The following is a 25,288-nucleotide window of genomic DNA, read 5'->3' as shown; positions in this document are numbered from 1 at the left end:
ACTATTTAAGTGTTTTCTACGGTGGCCGACAGGTGCAAATGCGCAGCAAAAGAGAAAACATGCAAACAAACAAAAAACACGCGCACAAATTAAATGCGGCAAGCAAAAAGCGAATGAAATGCAGCAAACAAAAAGAGAGACGCAAACAAAAAAGAAGACACCCCCGAATGAAATGCAGCAAACAAAAAGAGAGACGCAAACAAAAAAGAAGACACCCCCGAATGAAATGCAGCAAACAAAAAGTGTTGAAAACGGAAGTGCTCCAGACCACTAGGGGGAGTCAAAGAAAATAGTATTCATTTCTATGGGACCAGATGCAAGATTCAGAGAAAGAAATTTGAAAGAAAGTAAAGGTACGTATTACTATATTTCTTTTCAGATACGCCGTCTTTTATAATATTATAGAATAACAGAATAATTTATGGGTAGCGTGATAGACTTTGTGTCAGTCATACCCTTCTGGGCTCGGTCTCGACTCTTTGACTCCCCCTAGTGGTCTGGAGCACTTCCGTTTTCAACACTTTTTGTTTGCTGCATTTCATTCGGGGGTGTCTTCTTTTTTGTTTGCGTCTCACTTTTTGTTTGCTGCATTTCATTCGGGGGTGTCTTCTTTTTTGTTTGCGTCTCTCTTTTTGTTTGCTGCATTTCATTCGCTTTTTGCTTGCCGCATTTAATTTGTGCGCGTGTTTTTTGTTTGTTTGCATGTTTTCTCTTTTGCTGCGCATTTGCACCTGTCGGCCACCGTAGGGTTTTCAGACTTTGTTCATTTCTCTTACCTAAAACACAAGATCATTTGTAATTTGTAAGGCTCTTTGCTAAATCTCAAAGATTTTTGTGAAGCTTATTGTTAGCTTCTTTTTTTTTTTCTTATTGGCCTACAATCAAATACATTTTGTAAATATTTTTCTCCCAGTCTTTTTTCTACCATTAATTTTCTTAATTGCGAGGATAAATACATTAATAACAAAAAGTAATATTTGTGAAAAATACTTTGTATAAATTTATTTTGTGTAAATAGATTGATTGTATAGGGTCCCAGTTTAGTGATGCTGAGTAAGCCACATGAATCAATATTTAAAACGATCATTGGAAATAACTATTTCGCTGCGTTTTTTCTTTTTTTACTCCTCAGGTTTTTATCTTCAGTCGTTCATAACGCCTTTTAAATTTCAGCGTGGAAAAGTATGGAGCCTGAACATTCTTTATTTAATGGAAGGATTCAAAAATGAAAAGCATTCATATTAAATTCAGTGTGAAACAACAAGAACAACAACAAAACAAACAAAGAAAAACAGATGACCATGAAGAAGTTTGATTTAGAAAGATGGAGGAGACGAAAAGTTCACACACACGTTTGATAAAAATGACAGCGTTTTGTGATGTGAAAAAGGAGACCGTGAATAATATTTTGGAAATTTTTGCATCTTTAATATGACATTTATCCTTTACAATTTCCTGGAAAAAATATATATACAATGACATTATTTTAATTTTTCTCTGACCATTATAGCTTTACCTAAAAGATGTAAAAGTAAATGTTTTGCTACGGGGTTAATTTTTATTCAGGTTAATCAAATTCTCTTTAATTGTTTACAAAATGTGAACTAAAGGAAACTGTATGCTTAAACTGACCTGAAAGGTGCCTCAACAAAATGTTCATTTAAAGTTGTGCACACGTCTGTAACAAGGTTAATGTCAGATGTTTCCTTTAGATAGAGATGTTTCATTTAAATGTATGGGTTATGTGTTACATTAAAGACAGAAAAACACATTGAAATAATCATGGTGTCATTTTTTTTTAACAAAAACCAGGCATTTTTATATGGATGTACACACTTTTTTAGATCCACTGTAATTTTATCCAGTATTTAAATGATTGCATGTCAAAAGTCGATACCAGAGGACATAAATAGTGGCATCATGAATGCAGCAATAGATTATCTAGCAGTATCCTGACCATCCAACAGTCATCATTAGAGTTTAAAGGATATCACATTGTTGGTTTCATCAGTCCAGCTGTTTGTATACTGTTTATAAATCTGGACAACACTGTTGTACCGTTGATCTCAGTTTCATACATGTGGAACACTTGCTTTCCATGTCAAAATCTAAAGACATCACAGACAAACTTAAAAGTGAATTTTGGATATAAAAAGATTATCCAATTTCTTTTTTTACAGCATCAATAGTTTAGTTTAGAGGAACAGACAATATTCAGTGAAGTTATCTAAACTGTACACTGAACTGCCAAATTTATTCCACTTTATCTCTGAAATCTACAAAAAAATAAACTCGAAAGAAAACATACATTACAAAAACAGCTGTTACCTTCGAGTTGGTGGAACATATGCTTTAAAAATAACATTGATTTGATGCGGATCTAAAAAGGTAGACCCTATACACACATATATATATATATATATATATGTATATATACACATATACAGTATATGTGTAAATATACACATATACATATGTATATAAACACAAATACGTATGTGTTTATGTAAGTTACCAGCCATATAAACATATATATATATATGAATATATATATATGTATATACACACACACACACACATATATATATGGGAATAAACAGAGAACAGATAAACCAATACTTTAGTTTAAATGAGAAGGTCAGAGTTAGACCCCTTCAGAGCTGAACCTAGTGACCAAATATGCTTATTTTTACATGTATACACAGGAATCCAGTAATATCAAACACAGGACTGCTATATAACATCTGACCGGACGTCGACCTCTTCGGGAACATCAGATTTACCCTCCAGGATTTGCTGGATCTGATTGAGCACTTTCTCATGGAACACCATATCTAGGTGGGCCAGGCCCCTGTACTCTGTCACGTGGACGGGCTTCTCTTGCTGCCCCACCCAGCGCTTGCACAAGCCCATGCTGAAGCTGTCCACCGTGTCGTCCCCGTCAGCGTAAACAAAGTCCACTGGGTCCCCGTCGGGAAACTCCTCGTCGTAAGTATGGGTTACGGGCGTCGGAAGCCCCACACCGTACATGCACCACACCTCTACACCGGGCGGGTGGAGAGCACTGGTGAGGTTCTTGGTGTCCTCCCACATGTGCCTGCAATCAGTAAAAAAAAGACCTGTTTTATTATTATTGCTGTTTATTCTTACATAATCCACACGATTTTGCTTTGAAAGCATCTGTAGTCGTTTTCAAATTAGCTTTACAGAAACTGAAGCTGCTAAAAAACCCTTTGGTGGAGGATATAACTTCCATCACCAGCATGGGGCACTGATACACCACATCTTAAGAAAGTCAAAGCTGAGATAGTCCGTATCCCTAAAACAAACATGTCAAAACACATTTGAATTTAATTTCAGCTTAGATAAATGCCAAAAGCCATTTACTTAAGATGTGGAAAGTTTTCAGGAATGCAACAAAGATGCTTCAAATCTTGTGAGTGAGTTAAATATTTTAATAGTTTACCAACAAATAGATCTACATGCAAGACAAAAGGTTCTGACCAAAACATCCTCCTTCACATGTGTACTGTATAAAGTTGGTGCAGGAAAAAATAAATAAATATCCATATAAAAGTGTCTTAAAAGCATAATTTTGTTGGTTGAAGCTATAAAAAGAGTATAAAAGCTCTCTGTTACCAGCCATCCTCAAAGCTGATGTCTGTGAAAAGACGCTTGTAGTCCCGATGGGTGTAGTTAAAGGCTGGAGTGGAGATGAAAACATGGTCCTCTGGCCAAACCTCCTCTGACGGCAGCAACCAGGGATTAGTGGTCATCATCCTCTGCTCCTCGCGGATCTTGACGTTGGAAAGCATCGGAATGCCGTCATTTTCACCTGCAGTGAATTTTAGTAGGAAGTGAATAGCAAGAAGCTACAAACTCACCAGCATTTCCTGACTTGGTGCCAAATTAAAAAAAAACATCAAGTTTCTGCTATAATCCATTAATCATCTGCTGCAGATTCTGTTCCAGTAAACTTTACCTGAGGTCAAAACTCTGAGTGCTTTAACAGCGCCCCCCCACGGAGCTCCAAGGGAAATAAAACCCCTGATGTACTTGTCCTTCCAGGCCTTTGGCTGATGGTTGAGGAAGTAGAGGACGTAGTGGGAGCCCATGCTGTGTCCCAGCAGGTAAACTGGTTTCTGGTACTGGTTGTACATCTCCTCAACCAACTCCTGCAGCTTTAGAAAATAGGCGGTGTTCTCATCTGTGAAGACAGGAGAGGGACGATGAGTTCTTTCTGGATCAAATCAAACGTCCAGGTTCATTCCAGAATCACCACCTGAAATTCCTCCCTCTGTTGATGCAGAGGCACTGAGATAAATGATTAATTAGCTTTACATGATTGATAACCAGTTCATTAACCTTGGTTTGACTTTTAGACCTAAGAACACATCACAAAACTGTCAAGCATGGTGGTGGTTGTGTTATACTGTGTATTAGGTTTGTTTCAATGCTAGTGGTTACAGTTGCAATAAAAAATGGATGAAAAACTTGGCCCACATTAGGCGTTTTAACAGGACACCCACTTACTTGGTGCTAATCTCCAATCGTACGGCGCTCCACGAACCGTCTCGTTCCGGACATAGCCAACGTTGACCAAATGTTCCACCATAGTATGAAAGTAACCTCGAAAGAACAGAGTCATACTCTAGTAACTTGCATACAAACATATGAAAACCAAATTTAAAATCAATTTAGTGAGTTGAAGTAGAAAGGCTTTTAGTTAACCCTGGTTCAGTCGTCTTACCTGCCAGTTTGTTGTAGTCAAGAAACTCTATGGAGTAGGTTTCCCCAAATCCCGGCACTCTGACCTGCACCCCTGGTGAGTTGGATGAGCGTCGTGTTGTCCTGTTGTAAATAAGTCTGAAGGGAGAAAAGAAAAAACACGAGCGACAAAATAGATTTATAAAATAACTGAAAAATAGATAATTTTTAAAGTCTGGATATCAATCGATTCAGAGTAAAACAAAGTATTGATTCGAATGTAAAAGAGAGAAGGAGACACCAGCAGAATCACAGGTGTTGTTGGACAACTTAGGACAGAGTGTGTTACCTGATGTTATCTATCCAGCAGTCCACACCTATTGGCATGAACATGTTGAGGTCGATCCACAGAGGAAACCAGTTTTCAGTTTTCTTGTAGCAGAACCAGTGAACCAATGTTGGTTTGTCTATTTTGGCCTCAAGACGGTTCCCCAAGTTCCCAGGCACTGAACAGAAAACATCATATACATACTTCAAGTCGTTGTATTTAATAATAAAGAAATGCAGCAAAATGGTCACCTGCGGAACGATAAATCTTCATTATCAGCACACTGCATTGAATTGCAATCATCACTGATCTGCAAAAATATCGCTTGAATGCAATCGTTGGTAATTAAATTCCATGCAAACTGTGATTAATGATTTTTTTTTGTAAAATTTTACAAGCCAACCCCCGCTTGGTTACTGCCAAGCCTTTCAAGAAATTGGTTAAAATGATCCTCTCAGACAACATGAAGTCTACAGCTCTAAAACCAAAACATATTATGCTGAAGGAATTTAAAGGTGGCAATGGAATAATTGTCATATATAAGACTAGAAAGTTTTATAAAGTAATTTCTAAGCAAATCACAGTACGAGGTATTATCCACTGACGGAGAAAACACAGAATATTGGTGAAACTTTCCTGGGAATGACCTTCCAACAAAATTATGCCAACCGTGCATTGACAGCTCAGCCAGGAAGTGAAAAATAACTGATGATGATTCAACAATTAGAAAGAGACAGGACAGAAATAGCATCCATAGGAAGGTTCCAAAGCCAAAACCACTTCTGATCAAAACAAACCTAAACATCATCTTAAATTTGCCAAACACCTCTGAATGTCCCAAAAATTAAGGTTTTAGAGTGGCTTAGTCAAAGTTAGTGAAACCTGCATTTTGAGTTTACTCAGGTTATCTCTGATACTCAAACACCCATGATGGATCTGAAACATTTAAGTGTCACACAAAAAGCACAAAACAGATCAAATCTGTATGTACCAAATCTCTATTTAGCAGCATCGTACTTGGCCTGCTGGTTGGAGTTTCACTGTCCTTGATGGCCACACTGGATATAGATTCCAGTGGCTGAGTAGTTAAGCCCACTTAAAACAACAAGAAGCATGAGGCAATATCAAACATAGGCACGTTTTTCTAATATCTTTCAGGCCACATCATTTTATTTTGCCAATCAATGAGGCACAAATTTGTTTTCAGATAACAGTTGGAATTTTATCATAGATTTTTCTTTAATAAGTTGTTTGGTATGTCCAGCTTGTGTCTTTTGTGAGTCTTTTTTTTTATTGAGGACCTTGAAGATTCATTTTTGGTATTGTTTCATGTTATATTATGTGACAACTGAATCTCAAATCTTGAATAACTGGGTCACCCCTTGGGTGTATGAGGCTTTATGTCAAAAATGCAAGTCAGAGCTAAACGGTTTAAAGAACATTCATCTGACAATGGTCTGACTGCAGGACATTCAGTCTGTTTGAAAGGAAAATACAAAGAAACTAGGAATGACTCATGACATTTTCCCAGTACTGAACATTCAAACTTGTTTTTAACAAAAACCTGCTCTTTGAGCTCTTGAAGAGTAACTGTTATTTACCATCTACCTTGTATCTTCTGCTCTATTTGATCATGCTCCAAATAAGGAAGTCCGTTTCCCACAGTCAGGTGTTTTAGCATCCTTGTGTTGAATCCTACAGGAGCTAATCGAACTCTGATGCTGAAAACATCACCTTAATGAAAGAACTGTCTACGTTGAACAAGTAGATATTGTGACTGATCTAAGAATCCAATTACATTTAACTTGAGAAAGAAAAATATGAAAAACACTGAGGAGGAGAACTCTTTCTTGGGAGGGAATATTTTACTTTTCCACATTTTATCTGGGTCAAAAACTTTGAAAAACTATCTTTCACTACAGGTGCAGCTGCAAAACTTCAAGCATATGACTATCAGCTTTCCACAAGTCACAAGATCAATCATATTAGATGGAGTGCCTAGCAACATCAATTTTCGTGTCTTGCCACTGATTCTTGATTAAATTTAGGTCTGGACTTTGACTGGACCATTCTAACATGTGGAGATTTGCAACTCTGGATCTATGCTTAGACTACTGGTGGAAGCTGAACCTCTGTCTCAAAGCCTTTTATTTTTCCTGAGTTGCCCTATATATATTTTCACAACCATATATAGCATTTAGAATGTAGGCCAAAAGGATATACATTGGTTTTCTTCTGATCAGAGAACCTTCTTTCATACTTTAAACAAGACTTCTTAAAGTTTTCTTCTTACCACTTTTCCATAAAGTCTAGATCTGTGGAACTGACCAAAAATAATTATTACTCTTCCACCAGAGCTGTGGATCTCTGCAGCTTCTCCAGTGTTACCATGGACGCTTTTGGGTGATTCCCAGAGTTATACTCTCTTTTATGAGAAATAGTATGTTTTAGCAGTTTTGTGGCGCACTTCGAAATTGTGAACCTTTTTTTTTTGTTTGTTTGTTTATGACTTTAAATCTGAATAAAAACACATAAGTTTGGAAATGCGAAGTAGTTCACAGGGCGTGATGGTTACTTTTAAAAAATATAGATGAGTAGCATATATTAGAATACAGTCAGATCAGACGCCCTGATAGATTTCATATCCCCCACAGATAATTTATCAGGAAGTTTGAATAGGGAAGATGTTCCTCAAACATCCATCGCGTTCAGACATTTAAACGACCTGAAATGACGGAAGAGACCTCTCCTCTTACCTATAATGAGCGGCGAAGTGTTGTTGCTCGGTACTTTGGGTTTAGTGCTGGGTGGGAAAACGACGTTGACGATCCAGAAGCCGGCGGAGTGATGAAGCCCCAGCAGAACCACTGCGAGCAGCGCCCAGCACATGCGACCCGCTGACCCCATCTTCTCTGTCGGGCAGCTGCGGCGGCCCCGCTCGGCGCTTCGTGAGCAGCTGCTGGCGACGAGGGCGCAACAAATACGGAGAGAGGTCACTCACACCGAGACGAGCCGCAGGCTGATTTTTTTTACCATATGCGATGGTGCATGCCTGATTTACACTGAAGATAAGAGTTAAACTACTTTAAAGCGGAGGGATTAATGCAGGCTGAGGCAAATAAAACGTGCACTGGCTACGTACTGTCCTATTGATTCTTCTCGATCACGCGTGTTTTGTTTAGACAACAGGACGTCAATGATTAACAAAAGGGGCTGCAGTACAAACATTTATTCTTTGAGTAGCATAAATAAAAGAGGAATAACCCCCACGCCCCCTGTAAAATACTAGTTTTCGACTCTGCGGTAATTTAAAAAGCGCTCATATACGTTCTGGTTGGTGAAAACAGGACTTCAAGCTAGCTTCGTGAAGTGAAACATTTGCATGAGATTATAACTGTAACAGTTTCCCTTCGGCCTCCAGCTGGGACGAGTCTGCACTGCCTGAACTTTCTGATGCTGCCTTCACGGTCACGGTAACATCCAGCTTCGGAAGGAATTATACACTATAAGTAGGCTTTTACAGAAACAAATGGAGAACCAACTGCTGTTTTACTCCCCAAATAGGTTCTGATATGGAACCATTTTTATTTTATTTTGGCAAACTGCCTCTAATTGTCCAAACATGTTCTATTTTTTTTTATTAATTTTTTGTCTGGTAAACTTCCGAAACTATGTATTTCAGCTTGATGTTTCAACTGTGCATACATTTTAAAAAGTCACTTTGATTTTTAGCCGTATGTTCCAATTCCTCTGTTTAAATCTGTGAAAAACAGCAAAGACAACACTGTTTTACAGACAAATAGAATTTCAGCACCAAAAAGATGATTCTCAAAGAGATGTTGACCTTAAACATGTATGTATATAGTCGATAACTAGCTGAAGGATGAGGCATCTCTTAAGTGTTTATTAACAATAGAGTCCTGGATATCAAGTAAATTCTCAGCTGAGAAAAATAGCACCACATCCTGCTACTGTCCATCTACTTTAGCGTCCACTGATTGCACAATCTGAGTGCATGGAACAGTAAAGCTTTCGATGCTGGGTTACTACAGGGCATTAACCTGTTGCATATGTTGTTTGTTTAAAGTGGGGCACAAGGCCAGTGTCTCACAGCGTCTCTTTCTGGAATTTACCTCACACTTCAATAAACTTGGAAGTGAGAAAACACGTTACACATTCAGGTGATGCTATCGATAGAAACCAGCTGAATGATCCTCTTCACATACGGCCTCATAGCTGTTTTATGATGCAGACGGTGTAGAAAATATGCATTCAGTCAGTTTTCTTGGTGTTTGAAGAGACATTGCAGGAAGAAAAAAAAATGCAAATTCAATAATGACCCAGACCACAAGTTGAAAAAAATATTTTATCTTAAAGAATAAATCGATTAATTGATAAACATTTTCATTGACAAATGTTCTCTAAGGATTATGTAGGGCAGTGCTTCCACAGGGAACATGCAATATAACCAGGTTGCCTTTACTTTACAACTGTTTCACGCCTGCATACATTTAGCCATCATCACCATTTGATGATCAAAAATAATTTGGGTCTTTTTGGTCAACAAGTGACGACCACATTATATCAAATAAACATACCTATTTATATAAATAAAAGGTCTGTTGAAGCAAAAGTGGAACTTAGAGATAGACTTCCCACCTAGTTTGTCGTAGGTTCGGCCGAGAAGCAATTTGTGGCAACTCACTGCCTCTGACGCACATTTATTAAGATAAATTCACACTGTTGTTACAATTTTATTTGGTTGATGTTAAAATCATACTGCTTATTAACATGCTGATCAACAGGTCACCATGGCAACTGCTCTCCTGTAAAGCCCAGAAATGACCCATGGTCCTTTTCAGTCAGCCCACCAATCACAGTCAGGACCGATGCAATGCTCTCCTCAGGACTCAGAGGCGCCTGCAACAAACAAAAGTAAAACAAAAAAAGAGACCACCATTATGTCACCATAATGCTCAAAATTAGTAGAACGACCTTCCACACTCCAAATAAAGCTGTCACAGCCGATAGATTTCAGGCTAGTATATTCTACAGAGCACTTTTCACGTTATTTCAAATTAACCCTAAATGTAGAATCTCATTTTGATAATCTTTTTGCTTTTAATAGCTTTCTGTAAAAAAAACCAGGGCACAAACATCACCCACAGTAGGTTCTTACCTCAGAGCCTCCCATGTCTGTGCGAACCCAGCCAGGATGTATCATCATGCAGAGGATCCCATCAGGCTCCAGGTCTAGTGCCATACAGCGACTAACCATGTTCAGAGCACTCTGAGGAGACAAGCAGCAGGTAACCCAAATATCATCATGTTTTCAAACCAGAACACCTAGAAATCTTGACAGTATAAACCAAAAACAAATCCAAACAGGCCTTTCCTTGTCTTTAAAAGTAAATCATGGGAATCTTTCCACAGTGCAGCAGAGGAATCTCTATCTTAATGTGTTTTCATATACGTGCAGTTAATTAGGTCACAAACACGCCAAAGGCTTCTCTTTACAGCCAGGTAGTCGAAATGCTAAATTTGAGTCAACTAGTCAACAAGTGCAAAGAGAAAAAGAAACTCCATATATGTGGAGCCCCAGTCAGTGGTACCATTATGAGGAGGTCCAGTGGGTCCAGTGTTTTAATACCTTGGATGTTCTGTAAGGGTACCATTTGATGTTGTTGGAACTCTCGCCCCAGTTAAGCTCCACAGAACCCAGCAGAGACGATATGTTAATGACGGCTGCTCTCTGGATCCCCATTGTTCTTGATGCTCCTCTGGTTGCTGCCCGCTTTAACAAAGGCAGGAATGCCTGACGGATGACAAAAAATAAAACATTGTAGTTCAAGATCACAATCAAAACCAGACATTTACATTCAAATGTACAATAGGCACAACCAGTTTAATGGCCAGCTGCTACTTTATTTGTAGTTTTTTCTTTTAATCTCAAGAATCTGCAGCAAAGCTGCTATCTGAAATGCACAGACTATGTTAGTGCTTCCCTCTGGTGGCAGTATAATAACAACAGAAAGTTTCCATTAATTTTGTAAAACACATCATAATTGTTAATACAGTTTTAAAAAGGTGCCATCTATGTTGTGCGTCTGATTGTAACAGTTACAATCTCATGACCAATCAGCTGATTAGTCAGAGACAAAGAGGTCCAAGCTGGCCTCACTTCCAGAAAGCAAAAAATGGCATGTGGAAAATCTGAGTCCGTGTTAACATTTTGGAAAAATGTTAACATTTTTTGAAAATACTCCTGATATCAGATTGAGCCAATATTAGTTGCTAGATATAAAAACTAAAAAGACACAGCAACTTGCTGAAGTATCCATACTTGTTAAATGTTTCCAACCTCAGAATTCAATGCAACCCATTGGAACATTATGAGTCAGTTCTGCATGATCACGATATGGAAGGCGTTACAAACAAATATCTAAAGAGTGTGTGATACATTTTCTACTTTAGAGTCAGAACTCTGTATAACCGCACTTCAGTACAAATCTACTGATCTTGAGCAGTTTTGCATAAAAAAGCTGATCCTCTACATGTGCAAAGCTGGTAGAATAATACACAGAAGACTCTCTTAATAACTTATGAGGACTCAAAACAATGTGTTTTGTGTTTTCTTTTGGTAGAACATCTACAAATACCCCTTGAAGTATTTCACTCTTGGCTTCAAAAGTCTTGATTATGTGAAACACAAAATATCACATTTTAAGAGGTTGTGTCCAACTGTTCGCTTCCGATTAATCATTTATTTTCCAAGTGGGAAAATATTTCCAGTATTTTCCGAGAAAAAAACCAAAACATAACACTATCAGATCTTCAAATGAAAACAAAATACTTGCTGCGATAAAGACAAAATATAAGGCTGCAAACATCAAATGTTAGAGCTTTCTCTTACTTATTTCAAGATAGAAGGATAAAGTTTTAAAGCCCTCAGCAAGAGAACAGTACCAGATTTCCACTCGACATGAGTCACTGTTCCCAGTCATTACTGAGGGACTTTATGCAGGACTATGGCCTTGCAGTTTAAACAAAAATGTCCTTCAAACTTTGTGTCAGCAAGAATCTGTCCTGCTGGCAGGCCCCTGATTAGTGCTCATATTTTCAACTGCACAGGGTGCTGCTCTGTCGCCTCTGGCCTGTCCTCTAAGGCTTACCACAACCAAGAGTCCTAATTAATATTTATGACATGCAGACAGCTCGGGGCTCAGGGAGTTTAGTAAAATTTCATTACCAAGGTCATTTTTGTGTTAGTGTCCTATACAATCAGAAATAACCCACGCAGTGTCCCGCTTATGACTGGGAAAACAGATGAGTGATTTTCTTTGAAAGCGCTTTATTTTATTTTTTGCCGTCAGAATTCTGGAAAGCTACAAATCACCTTCGTTATCATCAGAGGAGCGACAGCGTTGGTGTGGAAGCTTTCCATCATTTTCTCTGCCGTGACAGAATGGAAGTCGGCCACCACCTTGATGCCTGCGTTGTTTATCAGGCAGTTCAGGCCCTCTTCCTTCACCAGCTGGCCGACCTCCTCAGCACATTTCTCTATGCTCTCCTGATTCACCGCATCTACATGAAAAACACAGCAGATTACCCAAAACAAACCAAAATCCTCGTCATGTGCAAAATCCAATGATTCCAGACTCAAATTTCTATGGGTAGATTGATGAACAGGTAGGTTAATGGATGAATTAATGTATTGATGCCTTTTCCTTTTTCCTTCCAGCTACCGTTGAATAAAGAAAGACAGATGGTCTAACAGACAGATAAGCTGAAAGACTTTCAGTTTTCGTCTTATTTTATTAGCACTTTTGTTTTTTGTTATTGTTTGGTGAATTATTCTGTTCATTTTCCTTTCCATCTGGAGAATGTTCATTTCTTGATAGTCATTTTCTATCTCATTTCTATCTTTTCCATTTTTCTTTCAGCTACTGCTGAATAAAGGGCACTATTGCCACAAAAAAACAAAAACAAAGTAGTAAATCAATGTCTTCAAAAACTAAACTGGAAAATCCAAAATATAGACACAAATGAAATATTTTTATGTTTTCACCAGGCAGATATTTTGCATACTGTTGCATCACTCTATTTTTTTCCCTCATGTCTCATTTGTAATATTACACTTAATGATGCGTTTATATTTTGTGACTCATTTGATTTTGTATAAATCTTATGATCACAGTTTTGTGCAATGTTAGATTTCTGAACATATTCTATTTCATCATGTCATGTTTCTACATTATTTCCTTCCTCTTAGTCTTACCCAAAGTTACGATGTGGACGTTGGCGTACTTCTGGGCCAGTTCCTGAAGTTTCTGTAAGTCAAAAATAAACAAAAAGTCACTTCTCAAGGAATTATTTTTGGTGAGAGCACAACAGCGACATCTGGTTGACTGTTGTAAAGCTAATTTCCTTTCTGCATATTTTCTGTTATCCTGGAGAGCTCGTCATGGCTCCAAATTATATTATCATTTTATAGATGAGGGAATTAAAGCAGGGAATTATAAGAAACTGCATTTTAAAGAGTCAGAGTACCTGCGCACCGGTGAGGTTTCTTGTCGTGGCTATAATCTTCCTCGGTGAGAAACCTCCACTCGCCAAACTTTCGACCATCTGCAGCCCGAGTCCGCGGTTTGCTCCTGTTATCAGCACAGAGCCACAGTTTTTAAAATTCACAGCCCCACTCATCGTTATGCTATATTACCTCTGTTTCACACACTGTTGTCTATTAGTGTTTGCTTTCCTTCCGGGTATTTCTAGCAATGCTCTTTAATCCGACCCCTGCAGTACCAATATATGACCACTGGGGGACAGGGTGGCACCACTGAAACTTGTCCAATCAGATGTTTTGTATGGCGGAAACCTGCCAACAGAGAGGTTCAGAAATCAATAGCTGGAAATACAACTTTGACGGTCGGAAAAGATTATTCCTTAAATCAAAGGCAAGTATCTTTGAGCTCAAAAGAAGACAAAATGTACAGATTCTCTGGTTACTTTTGTCTAAATTCTGTATTTTGGGTCTTATATTTGAAATTACTTTTGCATTTTCTAATTTTTTTAAGGCCTGCTTCTCTTGCAGTACAGTTGTACTGTATTGTATTCAGTACAATACACTGAATAAGTAACTATTCAGTGTATTGTACTGCAGGGTGCCCACGTCCAATCCTCAAGAGCTGCTTATGCTTCAAACTAGATCATGGGTTCTCAAATCAAGGCCTTCAGGGTCAATGTCCTGCAGTTTACATGCACGAAAGAATCAAAGTAACATTTCAGGTATGTTCTTGATCAATGAATAACATTACAACATGATATATAGCTCAAAATAGTCGATTTTACCTAATATCCCTTCACCCCTTTAAGCTTTCTGGTTTCTTTAATGCATGAGGTTACAAAGAAGAAGAATTAGTTTACTGCCTCCCAATATTGTTCTCATGTTGGTTCCTATGCTCTTAGCTAATTTAGTATATGTTTTTTTTTCTGTAATTAATTTACAGATCATCTGTCTGATACTGTTCTGATGCCATTAGGCTCCTCAACAACCATCAATCATGACCAAAATGCTTGAAATAAGCAGAAGCACAGGTGTTCTACCAGGGCTACCAACTTTTGAGGTTAGAGTTAAAAGGAGAAGGGTTAGGAGCCAGTATACAGCATTTACAAAGTGGAAGGTTACCAATATTTCTATATCTTGTTGCTCAATTGTTTACACTCTTAAAGACTAAAACCATTGTTCATATCTTCATTTTCACACTAGCACTGAAACAGTCTAAACTTCACCTGGAAGACATAAGAGCATAAGATGTCCTCTGAACTGTTTATAGGAGGATTTTGAGAGATCTTGTTCTCTGAACAATTTCTCTAGTCCTCATTGATGCTGTTTCAGTGATCAGCCCCACAACATCATAGGTCTTTCACCATATTTAGCAGTGGACACGAGAATCTGATCCATATACCTATTCATCTTTAGTCTAATTTTGTCAAATTCCTTGTTTGTGCACACAGCTTGGCCAATAAATATGATTCTGATTTGGAATCAGAATTGCAAAAAACACTTATTCATCAAACAAACATGGTGCCGAAGTGGAAATGTTTGTGTAAAATTAAATTAGCAGCGGAAAACCTATCTAAAACTGTAGGATAAGAATGAAAATGTAGTTTAGATAACACTTATAAATCATTTGATGCTTCATAGCAAAATATTACAAGAAAAACAGTCTTCAACTGTGTTTTTTAGCAGCACCATCGAGTCCACATGAAGTAGATGGGAAAAGACTGAGTTCAGTTTTATTGTTTTAGTATTCAGCCTTGACTTAGGGATAGATAACAGCCCACGAATCAGTCAGCCTCAGGGTCGTGGTGACATACAGCCAGAGAGACTCAGGAATTTATAAAGGTTCTTCAAAGGTGCAAAAGTCCAAAAAAAGCCCAACCTTAAACTGTAATTTTTATTGAACAGGGAGCCGGTGAAGAGCGATCAGTAATGCTGGGACATGGAGGCCCTTGGAGGATCTGGTCAAAAGCTGAACAGCTGCAGAGAAATTTTACAGAGGCAAGTAAAAACATAATTAAATACTTTATGTGAGAAGAAATCAAGGAATGAACCATCTCTGTCACAGTTTGGGATGTCTTAGTGCTCAGTCTACCAAATTTGCTTAACTAATAATCTCCATGCTTAAGAGTAATCAGAGAGGATTTGAAGCCAGATTTTTGCAACAGAAATGCTTCTTAATCAATAATTAATAAACAAATCCACAAATTCCCATCTAGCATATTAGTATGCTAAGAAATAATGTAGGGCACCACAGACTGCAGATTTCCCTGGATCTCTGAGCAGCAACAAGTGACTCTGAGAAGAGTAAACTCAGTAGACTGGCTTCTCTATCACGAATTCTGTTGAATTCTGTCCAATAAAAGAGGGCAGACTTTCTTTTTACCATGACCAAATCTAAACTTGATGTAATACAGATCTCTGTTGTGAGAAACTCCCATCTTGACTCTAAAATCAGAAACTCTCAGTATTGACTTTACATCCATGTGACTTTAACAACTAGACAGTTCAGCGTTGATGAATACTAAGAGAATACCAAAAGCAAAGGGAATTTACTGTTTGCTCTTAGTCAGTTTTCAAACATTGAAGTGAAGATGGAGAAGCAGAGTTAAGGGTGACAGCACAGCTGATGGAGCTTAAGCAGTCCCAGCACACAGATGGTTTCTCTGGCAGCCCCCTAAATCCAGATTTCCTTAAAGCTCCTGGTGCCTGGAAGCAGCAGATATCCCAGGTCTGCTGGAGGTCACTTAATTTGAAATTTGGCTCCCGTGCTTTCATTTGCAGATGTATTAGTTTGGCACCAGGCAAACAGTGCAGATGATGAGCTGGTACAATATGGGGTGCAGAGATGTGCTTGTGTATCTGGAGAGTGTTTAACATCTTGGCCCAGTAATGTCTATGCTGCAGTATTCTTTAAATAAACTTCAGGGGATAGAGGAGGTGTTGCTGCCATTTTGTCTGTGCTGCCTTGTGAGATATTTCTGACTTTAGTAGAGAGAGTGAGGGAAAGGGGGCTTACACCTAATTTATAAAATACTTTTTGGTTCATTGTGTATCAAATGTTACAGACCAAAATTACTATTTTAGAAGATTTGAAGATGTGTGAAAATTCCTAAAACTTTCACAGATTCTTAATTCACAAAGATCAGGGTTAAAATAAAAATAAAATAAAATAAAAACTGGTTATGTACAGTATATTCGTTAAAAATATGTCCAGGAATGGAGTGTTGCAGATGTGGACATGAAGAGCATTTCAAAGAAACCTATTTGTGACTCTGAAAGCTCTTTTACTAACATTTATCAGTCTGGTGTGAAGGACGGAGAGCAGGCTGATGTCAGAAGACATAAGGTTTCTGGATGTGATGTAAGGCTAAACGACGTTGGATCAGCACTGGCCATGCAAGTTTTTGTTATTGTTGTTGCTGTTGGAGATGATTGTAGATTTCAAAAGAAACATGGTTAGGTGAAACACTGTTTGGGAGAAGACATGAAAGTAGTAGAAGACTATAAATAGCTTGATGTTCATCTGGAAAACAGACTGGACTGGAGATGCAACAATGAAGCTATCTAAAAGAAAGGACAGAGGAGACTCTACTTGTAGAGGAAGCTTAGGTCCTTCAACATGCTGCATATCTTCTCTAAGTCTGTGTTATCTAGTTAGCAAAGTTTATTTATAGAGCGTTTTTCACAGACATAAAATCACAAAAGCGCTGTACGAAAAAATCAACCTTAAATTATACAAAGAAGCAAGCATTAGAAACACAATAAAATCATCACATAAAAGCCTGGGAAAATAAAATGTCTTCAGCTGCTTTTTATAAACCTCCACAGAGTCAGCAACACTAAGTGGCAGGGGCAAAATCTTCCACAGTCTTGGGGCCACCGACTGAAAGGCCCTGTCCCCTTTAGCTTTCGTTTCTATACGTGGAACAAACAATTCCACCTTTTTTGCTGTCATCAGTGGGGGCAGCAGCATCAGGAGTCTGGGACCTAAAAAGGCTGAACAACCTGACAAAGAAGGCTGGTTCCGTTCTGGGTATGACTGGGAAACCTCTGGAGATGATAACGGAAGGAAGGATTCTTCATTAAATAAAACAATTATTAATTTGAGCTGATTAGCACATAACCAGGACTCAGTATCTCTCAGATACTTGATAAGATAAGTGAGTAAATGGGTGTAATTAAAGAAAAATATTGTGTGAAATAATTTGACCAAGTAAGGTATCATTATTACTGAAGCATAGTGGTCTTAGGGCAGAGCTTTGAGGCCCTCCTTGACTGATGAATGTTTAGTTCAAACCAGGGAAGAGCTGTTGAAAATGTTAAACTATTGAAACAGGGATTTCTAAGTTTTTTTTGGCAAATGCACTCTTTCTTCATATTTCATCTATTGTCCAAGACTCTTTTTACAACATGTACTGACTACCTCCGATGCGCAATGCTTATTTCCGCAGGTGCCAACAATAGAACTGCTATTATAAAACATTTTTACACCAAAATCAATATTTGGTCCATATCTCAAAACAAAGCAAGTTTGAGCATGGACTGTTCAAACTTTCTTTATGTCAAGCTTCCTCAGTGCCACAATTTCACATTTTATCTTAACAACACGTTAAACTGTTTATGCTTGTAAATTTCAGAAAATCAAAAATGTCACCGTAAATCAAAAAGAGTCGTTAACTTTCAACTCATAGCTCAAGTCTGGCAGTTTGAGAGTCAGACTACATTCAGTGCCTTTTTTTTCTGTCAAGTATTCAAGATTTGTGCACTTGACTGATGCAAGAAACAAAGAATAACTTTTGAAATGGATAATAAAACTATTCACTGGCAACTATTGGAAAAAGAATAATCACAGTTCAGTTGGAGGTTAGGTCAAACACTAACCTCCAGAGGAGAGGCGAGGAAGGCAAAAGGACATTCAATTAAGACTGAGGTTAGTTAAATATGATTGTTTGGCAGTGGTTATAGTTAAGTTGTTTGTGATTTGTCCAGTGTTGTTACTCCAGTGGTTACTGTGGATCTCAGGTCTGGATAAGTATATCAATGCTCAGAAGAGTTTTGGTGAAGGACTTCCAGGTAAACTCTTTGCAGCAGGAGCAGTCCAGGAAATTTCCCAGGGACTGTTATGATGACACCCGAGTAGAAACACATCATGAGTTTCTCTGAAGTGACTATAAAGCACTGGAAAACAGAATAAACAACAAGTAAAGCTGGATTCACACAAACAATAACGACAAAGCTGGCAGCTAATGACAGCAGGCATATGGCTTGGCGAGCATCAAACAGAATGGTTTGTATCTTGGTGGATTGAGACTCTGGGGAAGGTCACTTTGAATCCAAGGATGACTGAGTTTGACGAAGGCTGGCTGTAAGTCTGATGATGGGACCCACGGGTATGGGAGGAAACCTTCAGTTTGCTTTTTACTTTATTCTAAAGCATTTTCTTTGCAGCTGAAAAACAGCATTGATCAGAAAATACTTTTCTGCCTTTAAAGGATCCTCATTCATGTGTTCTTATTGAGTCATTTTATATCAGCACACTGGTGGGAAGTAAGCATGACAAGGCCAAGTCTGGCAAGAGTCATGTGAATAAATGAAACATTATTGGAAACATTGTTGATTACTGTCTGTAGGGGTTTTCAGTTTTCAGTGCAGTCACCTTGAGTTGGAGGGCTAACTTTCCTCTGGGTCATTGAAAATCAACCTTTTATTGAGCTTTAAATCAACACTTAGTTTATTATGGCATTGTCTGGTGGTAGATTCACTACAGTTCTCTGGAGGGTAATTTTCCACTATTAGAGCAAGAGTTGAGAAAGCTTCTGTATTCGGCTTCCACCTGTTCAGCAACAAGCAGAGAAGCCAGAGATTTCCCACAGGGGTTGTTACTAAAAAAATCAAGAGACGAACTGTATAATACAAGCATAAATAGGATAATCTTCAGTTGGCCAAAAAATTCAACTCTGAAATCAATGGGAAAAAGCCCCCAAAAAACAGATGATGCTGAAACTGAATTTAAAACTTGTCACAGGTTCTTTTCCCAAACCAAATAGTCATTAATTTGGGTCAAAATTTCAGGATTTAACCCCGGTTCATGCAATTTTTTTTACTTCTAAATTTGAAGAGACATACAGTTTTGGATTAGCTTGTAAAAAAACCCATAAAGACATAATCTTACCACGTATTAATGTCAAAAGTTTTTAATCTTTAGCACAGAGCACATCTATTGGGTCACTTTCTTACAATATCGCCAAAGCCTTTTTTCAGGTTTCTGCAGAACCTGAGGATCTTGCTTTGTGTCTTTGGTCATTTATAATCATCATAGGATTTGTATTTGTCGTTGAGTGCTTTCTGTTCTTAGGTAAGATGTTTAAATCGACTCCATAACTGTCCCTTTAAAACGAAGTCCTTGGGCTTCTGTGAGTCATAAAAGATTAACAGAGACAAGACTTAAAACTCGATGAGGTGAGTATTCCTTTATTTAATCAGGTAAACCCCGTTGAGATCTAGATCTCATTTTCAAGAGGGACCTGAGCAAAAATTTGCAATACATAGCAACCTGGTTACAAGATAAAAACAATTAATACATATGCACAAGTATAAAACAATAAAAACAATTTAAAAACAATGACACTGTTTCATAGAATCTTGTTGCCTATCTTTAAGAACTGCTCGAAATAAGTCCAGTGAAATCATTTCCGACATCTTAAGTTCAGACTGCAACTTGGCTGTGGGGGCCAACACACTGAATGCCTGCAAACTGCTATGTAAGATTACACGCCACCTTATATTTTCTTTATTTTATTCTGGACAATTCATATAAGTCTTTTGGACAAACTGAGACCACAATAACAGATTTCGGAGTGTTCATAAGGTTTTAATTACCAAGAGAAATGAGAGGCAACAAATCTACATTGTGGCAACCGTGGATGCCAAACAACTCATTTCCAGCGAAATGTCGGATAATTAAATGGGTTGGCACATAAATTTAAGAAAATTCATTTGATTAGAAAAGGCAATGTTTTTAATTCGATGAACAGAGGAGGAGGATAAAACACTGACTGCTGATCCAAACATTTTGATCTATTTTTTAAAGAATTGTAACTGCTTAAAGAAAATTGCTGGTCAAAACGATGTCATCTATCATATTCTTCTTTAACATGAATTTATTAACGATTGACCTGGGCTCGATAAGACTCGTAGGACTGACCAGTCTCAGATAGTTCCTCAAATTTTCACACTAATCCAACCAGCAGCTGCCAAAATAATAAAACGAATACTATTAACCTCATCTTGTGTGAGATAAAATGACATTATAGAGAAACTGAGCTACATCTTCTGCCCCCACCCACAGTAATTAGCTGGAGGAAACTGTTCTCATATTATTTGGATATTACACTTACTGGCCAAGCTCTTGATCAGGTTTGTGTTTTTTATCACTAAATTGTGATCAATACATTCAGTATCTGTCAAAGTTGGCATTTGACGCGCAGTCTGATATCTAGTTTCTAAGTGGAGCATGTTTGCCTACACAGGCTCAAATGGTGTGGATTATGTTTGATCTTAAGTTTGTAGACCCTACACGAATCTAGGTTGGAACATCCACTTTACTCTTCCAGTTTACATGAGCTATATTTAAAGAAGTCATACATAAATCAGCAGGGTTTCTTTCATCGATTAATAAATCATAAATGTTATTCTCTTATGCTCATATTCTCTTCATTTTCTGTGCTCAGCAAAGAGTATCCAGCTGCCTGCAGCCTATATTACAAGGCCTTTTCACAATTGGATAGCTGTATGATTGTATTGGTCAGCTATTCACTCACATAACTAATTTTCATGTACAAATATGAATAAGTGTCATCTTGATTTGGAGGCATAAACTTGATGTGAGAGTCAGTGTAGTTTGTTATCCTGGGGCAGCTTTTTGTTTGCTAAAGCGAGAAAAATAATGCAAATCATTAGCTGGCATAAAATTGCTTTCAAGCCACCAAAACAACAAAAAAACAGTTGCAGGACTGAAGAAATAATACGTTTCCCAAGAGCTCTTCATAAAAACCATATTTAATTTATCAGTTGTAATCATTTATTTTCTGAAAAATGAATTAGTCAGTAAAGGCATCCGTCTGTGATAGAGCACCACATTTTAAATCCTGCTGACAGCAGCAGAGTGACTGACTGACTGAAATGAAGCAGGGCGTCAGTTTCTGCAGAGGACTGAGGTCATGTGCGGTGTACTGAAAAATGCAGAGCACAAAAAAACCCCCCATAAGTGCCCCAAACTTTTTACTAACAGGCTGCAGATAGCCGCAATAGACCGACAAAAAGCAGCACACAGTTCTGAAGAAGAAGGAAACGGAGGATTTGCAAAACTGTTCGATAGAAACGTGTGGCAGGAATTTGTATTCAGCCTCGCTGTCTAAGGATGGTGGAATGCAACATATGACAAAGGAAATGTATCGACCCGGTTACCAAATCCCAAATCCCAAGGAACAACCTTCCAAATAAGGGTGCAATTTCTTTACAGTGTTGTATGCAAACATACAAGATGGAGCTATGACTTCAACAAAACCATCTTTCCTAGTTGGTTTAGAAGCTAATTGTTCCTACACCCAATGTGAAATTAAAAAAAAGGCCTCACTGAATACCCCACTAACAGAAAATCCTTCGTGGAAAATGACACAGAATAGACATGTTCACAAAAATCAGTAGCTTGAGGAACAAAACCCCTGTATTCTGATATCTCTAAATAAAATGATGTCATCAAATTTGTGAAAAAAGGTAGAGTTATAATTAATACCTTCAGCACGTCGTCACAACAATCCTCTGATCCATCCACTGATCTTGACATTAGCGAAATCACTTTACTCACCAGATAGCAAGTCAGTCTTGCTTCAGCTAAGTGTTTCTGAAAGCAAAATCCTAAAATGTTTTATTAACTTGTGAAGGCTGCTTCATTTTTCTAAATATTACAACAATTTAAGAAAACAACTGTAAGTCATCAAATGCTGTAGAGAAAACATTGTTAAAGCTAGCACCCTTGCTATAACATCTCCAGCATAAAAAGTATATTTGAATTAGCACTTGTTTCCTCAAACATACTCATTTATGTTATACGCATGCTGTTTTGCTTCATCAAGTTTGTCATGACCACATTTTTAGCTAATAGACGTATCATCTTGCATTTTGGTGAGTTTGTCCTAAAATCTTCTCCCAGATGGCAGCAGAAGGGAGCGCTTAGCAAGCATCGATCCAGGGATTGTAGATGCATCCCGCCTTCTGTGCTCCCTTCACTTCCTGTAGGTTCACGCTCATACTTGATGCTTCTCCTCAAGAAGAATGCAACAAAACTTTACAACTTTAGCAGCAATAAAGAATAAAAAGCTTTTTAAATGACATGTGATTTTAGAAAGTGATTAAAACACAAGTTCACCAATTCCTTGGAGCATTTTCTTCTCATATTGTCTTCCCTTAGTTCTAATGGATTTATTAAAAAGAAGAAGAAAAATACAGCGGAGTCATTTATGCCTCCTTTCTCTTTTTTTTTTATTTTTTTTTTTCTATGAGTTGAATGCTTAAAAAGGTTGAATTAAAACAAAAATGGACATTAAACCTAGCAGATTAGTTTTTGTTGTGGATTTCACATAAACCACCCAAATGACATTTCAGAAAAGTGATCTTTAACAAGAACTATCAAAGAACCGAAAAGGTTAAGCAAATTTTCGTTACTTTCGCTAAAAAATACGGATCCTAGCAGAAATTTTAGACCCAAGTTCTGGTTCTGAGCAGCTGTGAGTCGCATAAAGATTTAAATGCTTCTGATTAATTGATCTGCAGCTGCTCTTCTGTGAGATGGGAGTTTGTGTGCGTGCTGTATTATTCAGGTTGCCTTAAAAGCATGTCAACTCAATTACAAGGATTTTACTAGAAATATCATGTCCTATCCTACAGTCTCTGGAGGAACATCTCTGCTCAGCGGCAGGAAAAGTCTCCCATCTGAAGTTCAAATGGAGAGCTTGAAGCCTTCCACAGCAAGCAATGGAAATAGGCAAAAAACTTTCGAGCTTGTCAGTTTTAATCATTTTTAATGTTTCATTCTGCAATATTTCATTTTAGGTTTTGAGTGTTCCTGAAATTTAACACATCAGACACACTTTTGACTTTCTTTATGGACTATGTCAGATAGGATTATCATTTGATTCTCCATTATTAAGTTGTGTGTTATGAAAAATAAGTCACATCCACCACAGTCTTTCTCTTTCACGTGATTTCTTTTTTGAGCCTTCCCTTTGCATGATTACTCTGGTTGTGAGGCTTTCTATAACAAGTATCACCTGAGTAAATGCCTGCTGGCTGCCTCCATTTGGAGGGTTTCTAGGGCCCTCCTACTGGGTGGAGACCATGGGGAAGACCCAGAACCTGCTGGAGGAACAATAAATCCATCTGGGCTCGGAAAGCTTTTGGATCCCCTAGATTGAGGAGGATGTCAGGCATGTCAGGATTTCCCTACTGAACCTGCTACCACACAACCCAATGTCTGATAAACAAAACACAATGGATGAATGGATGTTTAAGAAATACAAAAATATTAGGAAATATTGTCATGCAGTAGCTCTGCATGTTTGGTTGAAAGTTGTAGTGTGTATTTGTGTTTTATTCTTTTTCTATTTTGATTAGTGTTCAGGGGTTGAATCTAATGCCTTGCCTATTCTGTAGACCGGTGGGATTCCGACACTATTGATTGGTTCGCTATTTTGTGCATTTCAATTGTAAAACCGACTCATACAACCGACCCATACTCCACCCTTCCCGGGCCTCCGTCAGTTGCAAGTAGGACATTGGTACGGTTAGAGCAGAGCTACTGGCGTCACACAATGCAATCCTTTGATTGGGGACAGAAAATCATCACTTCTTGCGACAATCACAAGACACACTATTGCGTCACATTTGTTGTCACCACAGCATGATGCAATGTTAGCTTTTTGGGTTTGACTGTCGGTCCATTGAGAGTCCAGCTGGAAGTGGAAATGCTCTCCTGAATATGCCAGACCATGAAATAGTGCACCGAACCATACAGACCCATGCAGTAATGCTCAGTGGAAACCAGGCAAAACTGAGCCTACATGGATGAACCTGTAGCATCATCTACTCAGTACAAGACCTTAGTGATATATTAAGTGAAGCTCAACTGGAAAATTTGAACAAATGATACATTTGCAAACTGGGAGTGTTTCTGTGAATATTTGTATCACTGCAGCAGCCATAGAAAATAGAAAATGGAGCCTGTGAGCATTTAATGGTTACCTTTAAATCTTTGGATACGGATGAACAGTTGTCTCGTAATCCTTCAGCATTTAATCCAGCCCTTAAAAACTGAAGAGATGCTTTAAGGTAGAAAATTGGAAAATTTTATTCTCGTTCTGCTTGTGTGCTCTAACATAGTCACACCCACTGTTTGCATGCAGTGAACATGCTGCCTGTTCTTTCCTAATGTAGAACAAGTTTATTTGGGAAAGTTTTACCCACTTTGTTAGCAACATTAAGGGACTCACGAAAGAGGTCACATTCTGTAAACTATTAGGCTAAAAAATCTGCTTAGTGTGCTATATATGGCGGTGGTGTCAGAGGCAAAACGTTTATTCATTAAATTTCAGCCATATCAGACCATATCTGGTCAGTAACACTCTTAACGC

General features: G+C 38.0%; 2 protein-coding genes across 2 annotated transcripts; both read right to left on the bottom strand.

Moving 5' to 3' along the window:
* Window positions 1-1,401: 1,401 nt before the first annotated feature.
* On the bottom strand, window positions 1,402-8,173 carry lcat (lecithin-cholesterol acyltransferase). The gene is made up of 7 exons (XM_027999992.1): window positions 7,792-8,173; window positions 5,057-5,213; window positions 4,751-4,866; window positions 4,534-4,629; window positions 3,983-4,207; window positions 3,640-3,835; window positions 1,402-3,097 (listed from the first exon to the last, which is right to left on the bottom strand). The coding sequence occupies exons 1-7, from the start codon at window positions 7,940-7,942 to the stop codon at window positions 2,734-2,736; spliced, it is 1,305 nt and encodes a 434-aa protein (XP_027855793.1). The 5' UTR covers window positions 7,943-8,173; the 3' UTR covers window positions 1,402-2,733.
* Window positions 8,174-9,740: 1,567 nt separating this feature from the next.
* On the bottom strand, window positions 9,741-13,837 carry LOC114133903 (C-factor). The gene is made up of 6 exons (XM_028000056.1): window positions 13,586-13,837; window positions 13,314-13,365; window positions 12,432-12,619; window positions 10,686-10,850; window positions 10,215-10,325; window positions 9,741-9,955 (listed from the first exon to the last, which is right to left on the bottom strand). The coding sequence occupies exons 1-6, from the start codon at window positions 13,736-13,738 to the stop codon at window positions 9,842-9,844; spliced, it is 783 nt and encodes a 260-aa protein (XP_027855857.1). The 5' UTR covers window positions 13,739-13,837; the 3' UTR covers window positions 9,741-9,841.
* Window positions 13,838-25,288: the final 11,451 nt, after the last annotated feature.

This window comes from Xiphophorus couchianus, chromosome 2 (assembly GCF_001444195.1).
Source record: "Xiphophorus couchianus chromosome 2, X_couchianus-1.0, whole genome shotgun sequence".
NCBI lineage: Eukaryota > Metazoa > Chordata > Actinopteri > Cyprinodontiformes > Poeciliidae > Xiphophorus > Xiphophorus couchianus.
Note: the sequence above shows the minus strand (reverse complement) of the source record. Positions and strands in the feature narration are given on the sequence as shown.

Bases quoted from the DNA above. Each gene is read 5' to 3' on its own strand.
- lcat (XM_027999992.1), bottom strand. From the start codon at position 7,942: ATGGGGTCAGCGGGTCGCATGTGCTGGGCGCTGCTCGCAGTGGTTCTG. The intron at 3,836-3,982 runs GTAAAGTTTACT...AATTCACTGCAG, and splicing joins ACTCAGAGTTTTGACCTCAG to GTGAAAATGACGGCATTCCG. The intron at 3,098-3,639 runs GTAACAGAGAGC...TACTGATTGCAG, and splicing joins ATCAGCTTTGAGGATGGCTG to GCACATGTGGGAGGACACCA.
- LOC114133903 (XM_028000056.1), bottom strand. From the start codon at position 13,738: ATGAGTGGGGCTGTGAATTTTAAAAACTGTGGCTCTGTGCTGATAACA. The intron at 13,366-13,585 runs GTACTCTGACTC...TTTGACTTACAG, and splicing joins GAAACCTCACCGGTGCGCAG to AAACTTCAGGAACTGGCCCA. The intron at 9,956-10,214 runs GTAAGAACCTAC...TGTTTGTTGCAG, and splicing joins CAGACATGGGAGGCTCTGAG to GCGCCTCTGAGTCCTGAGGA.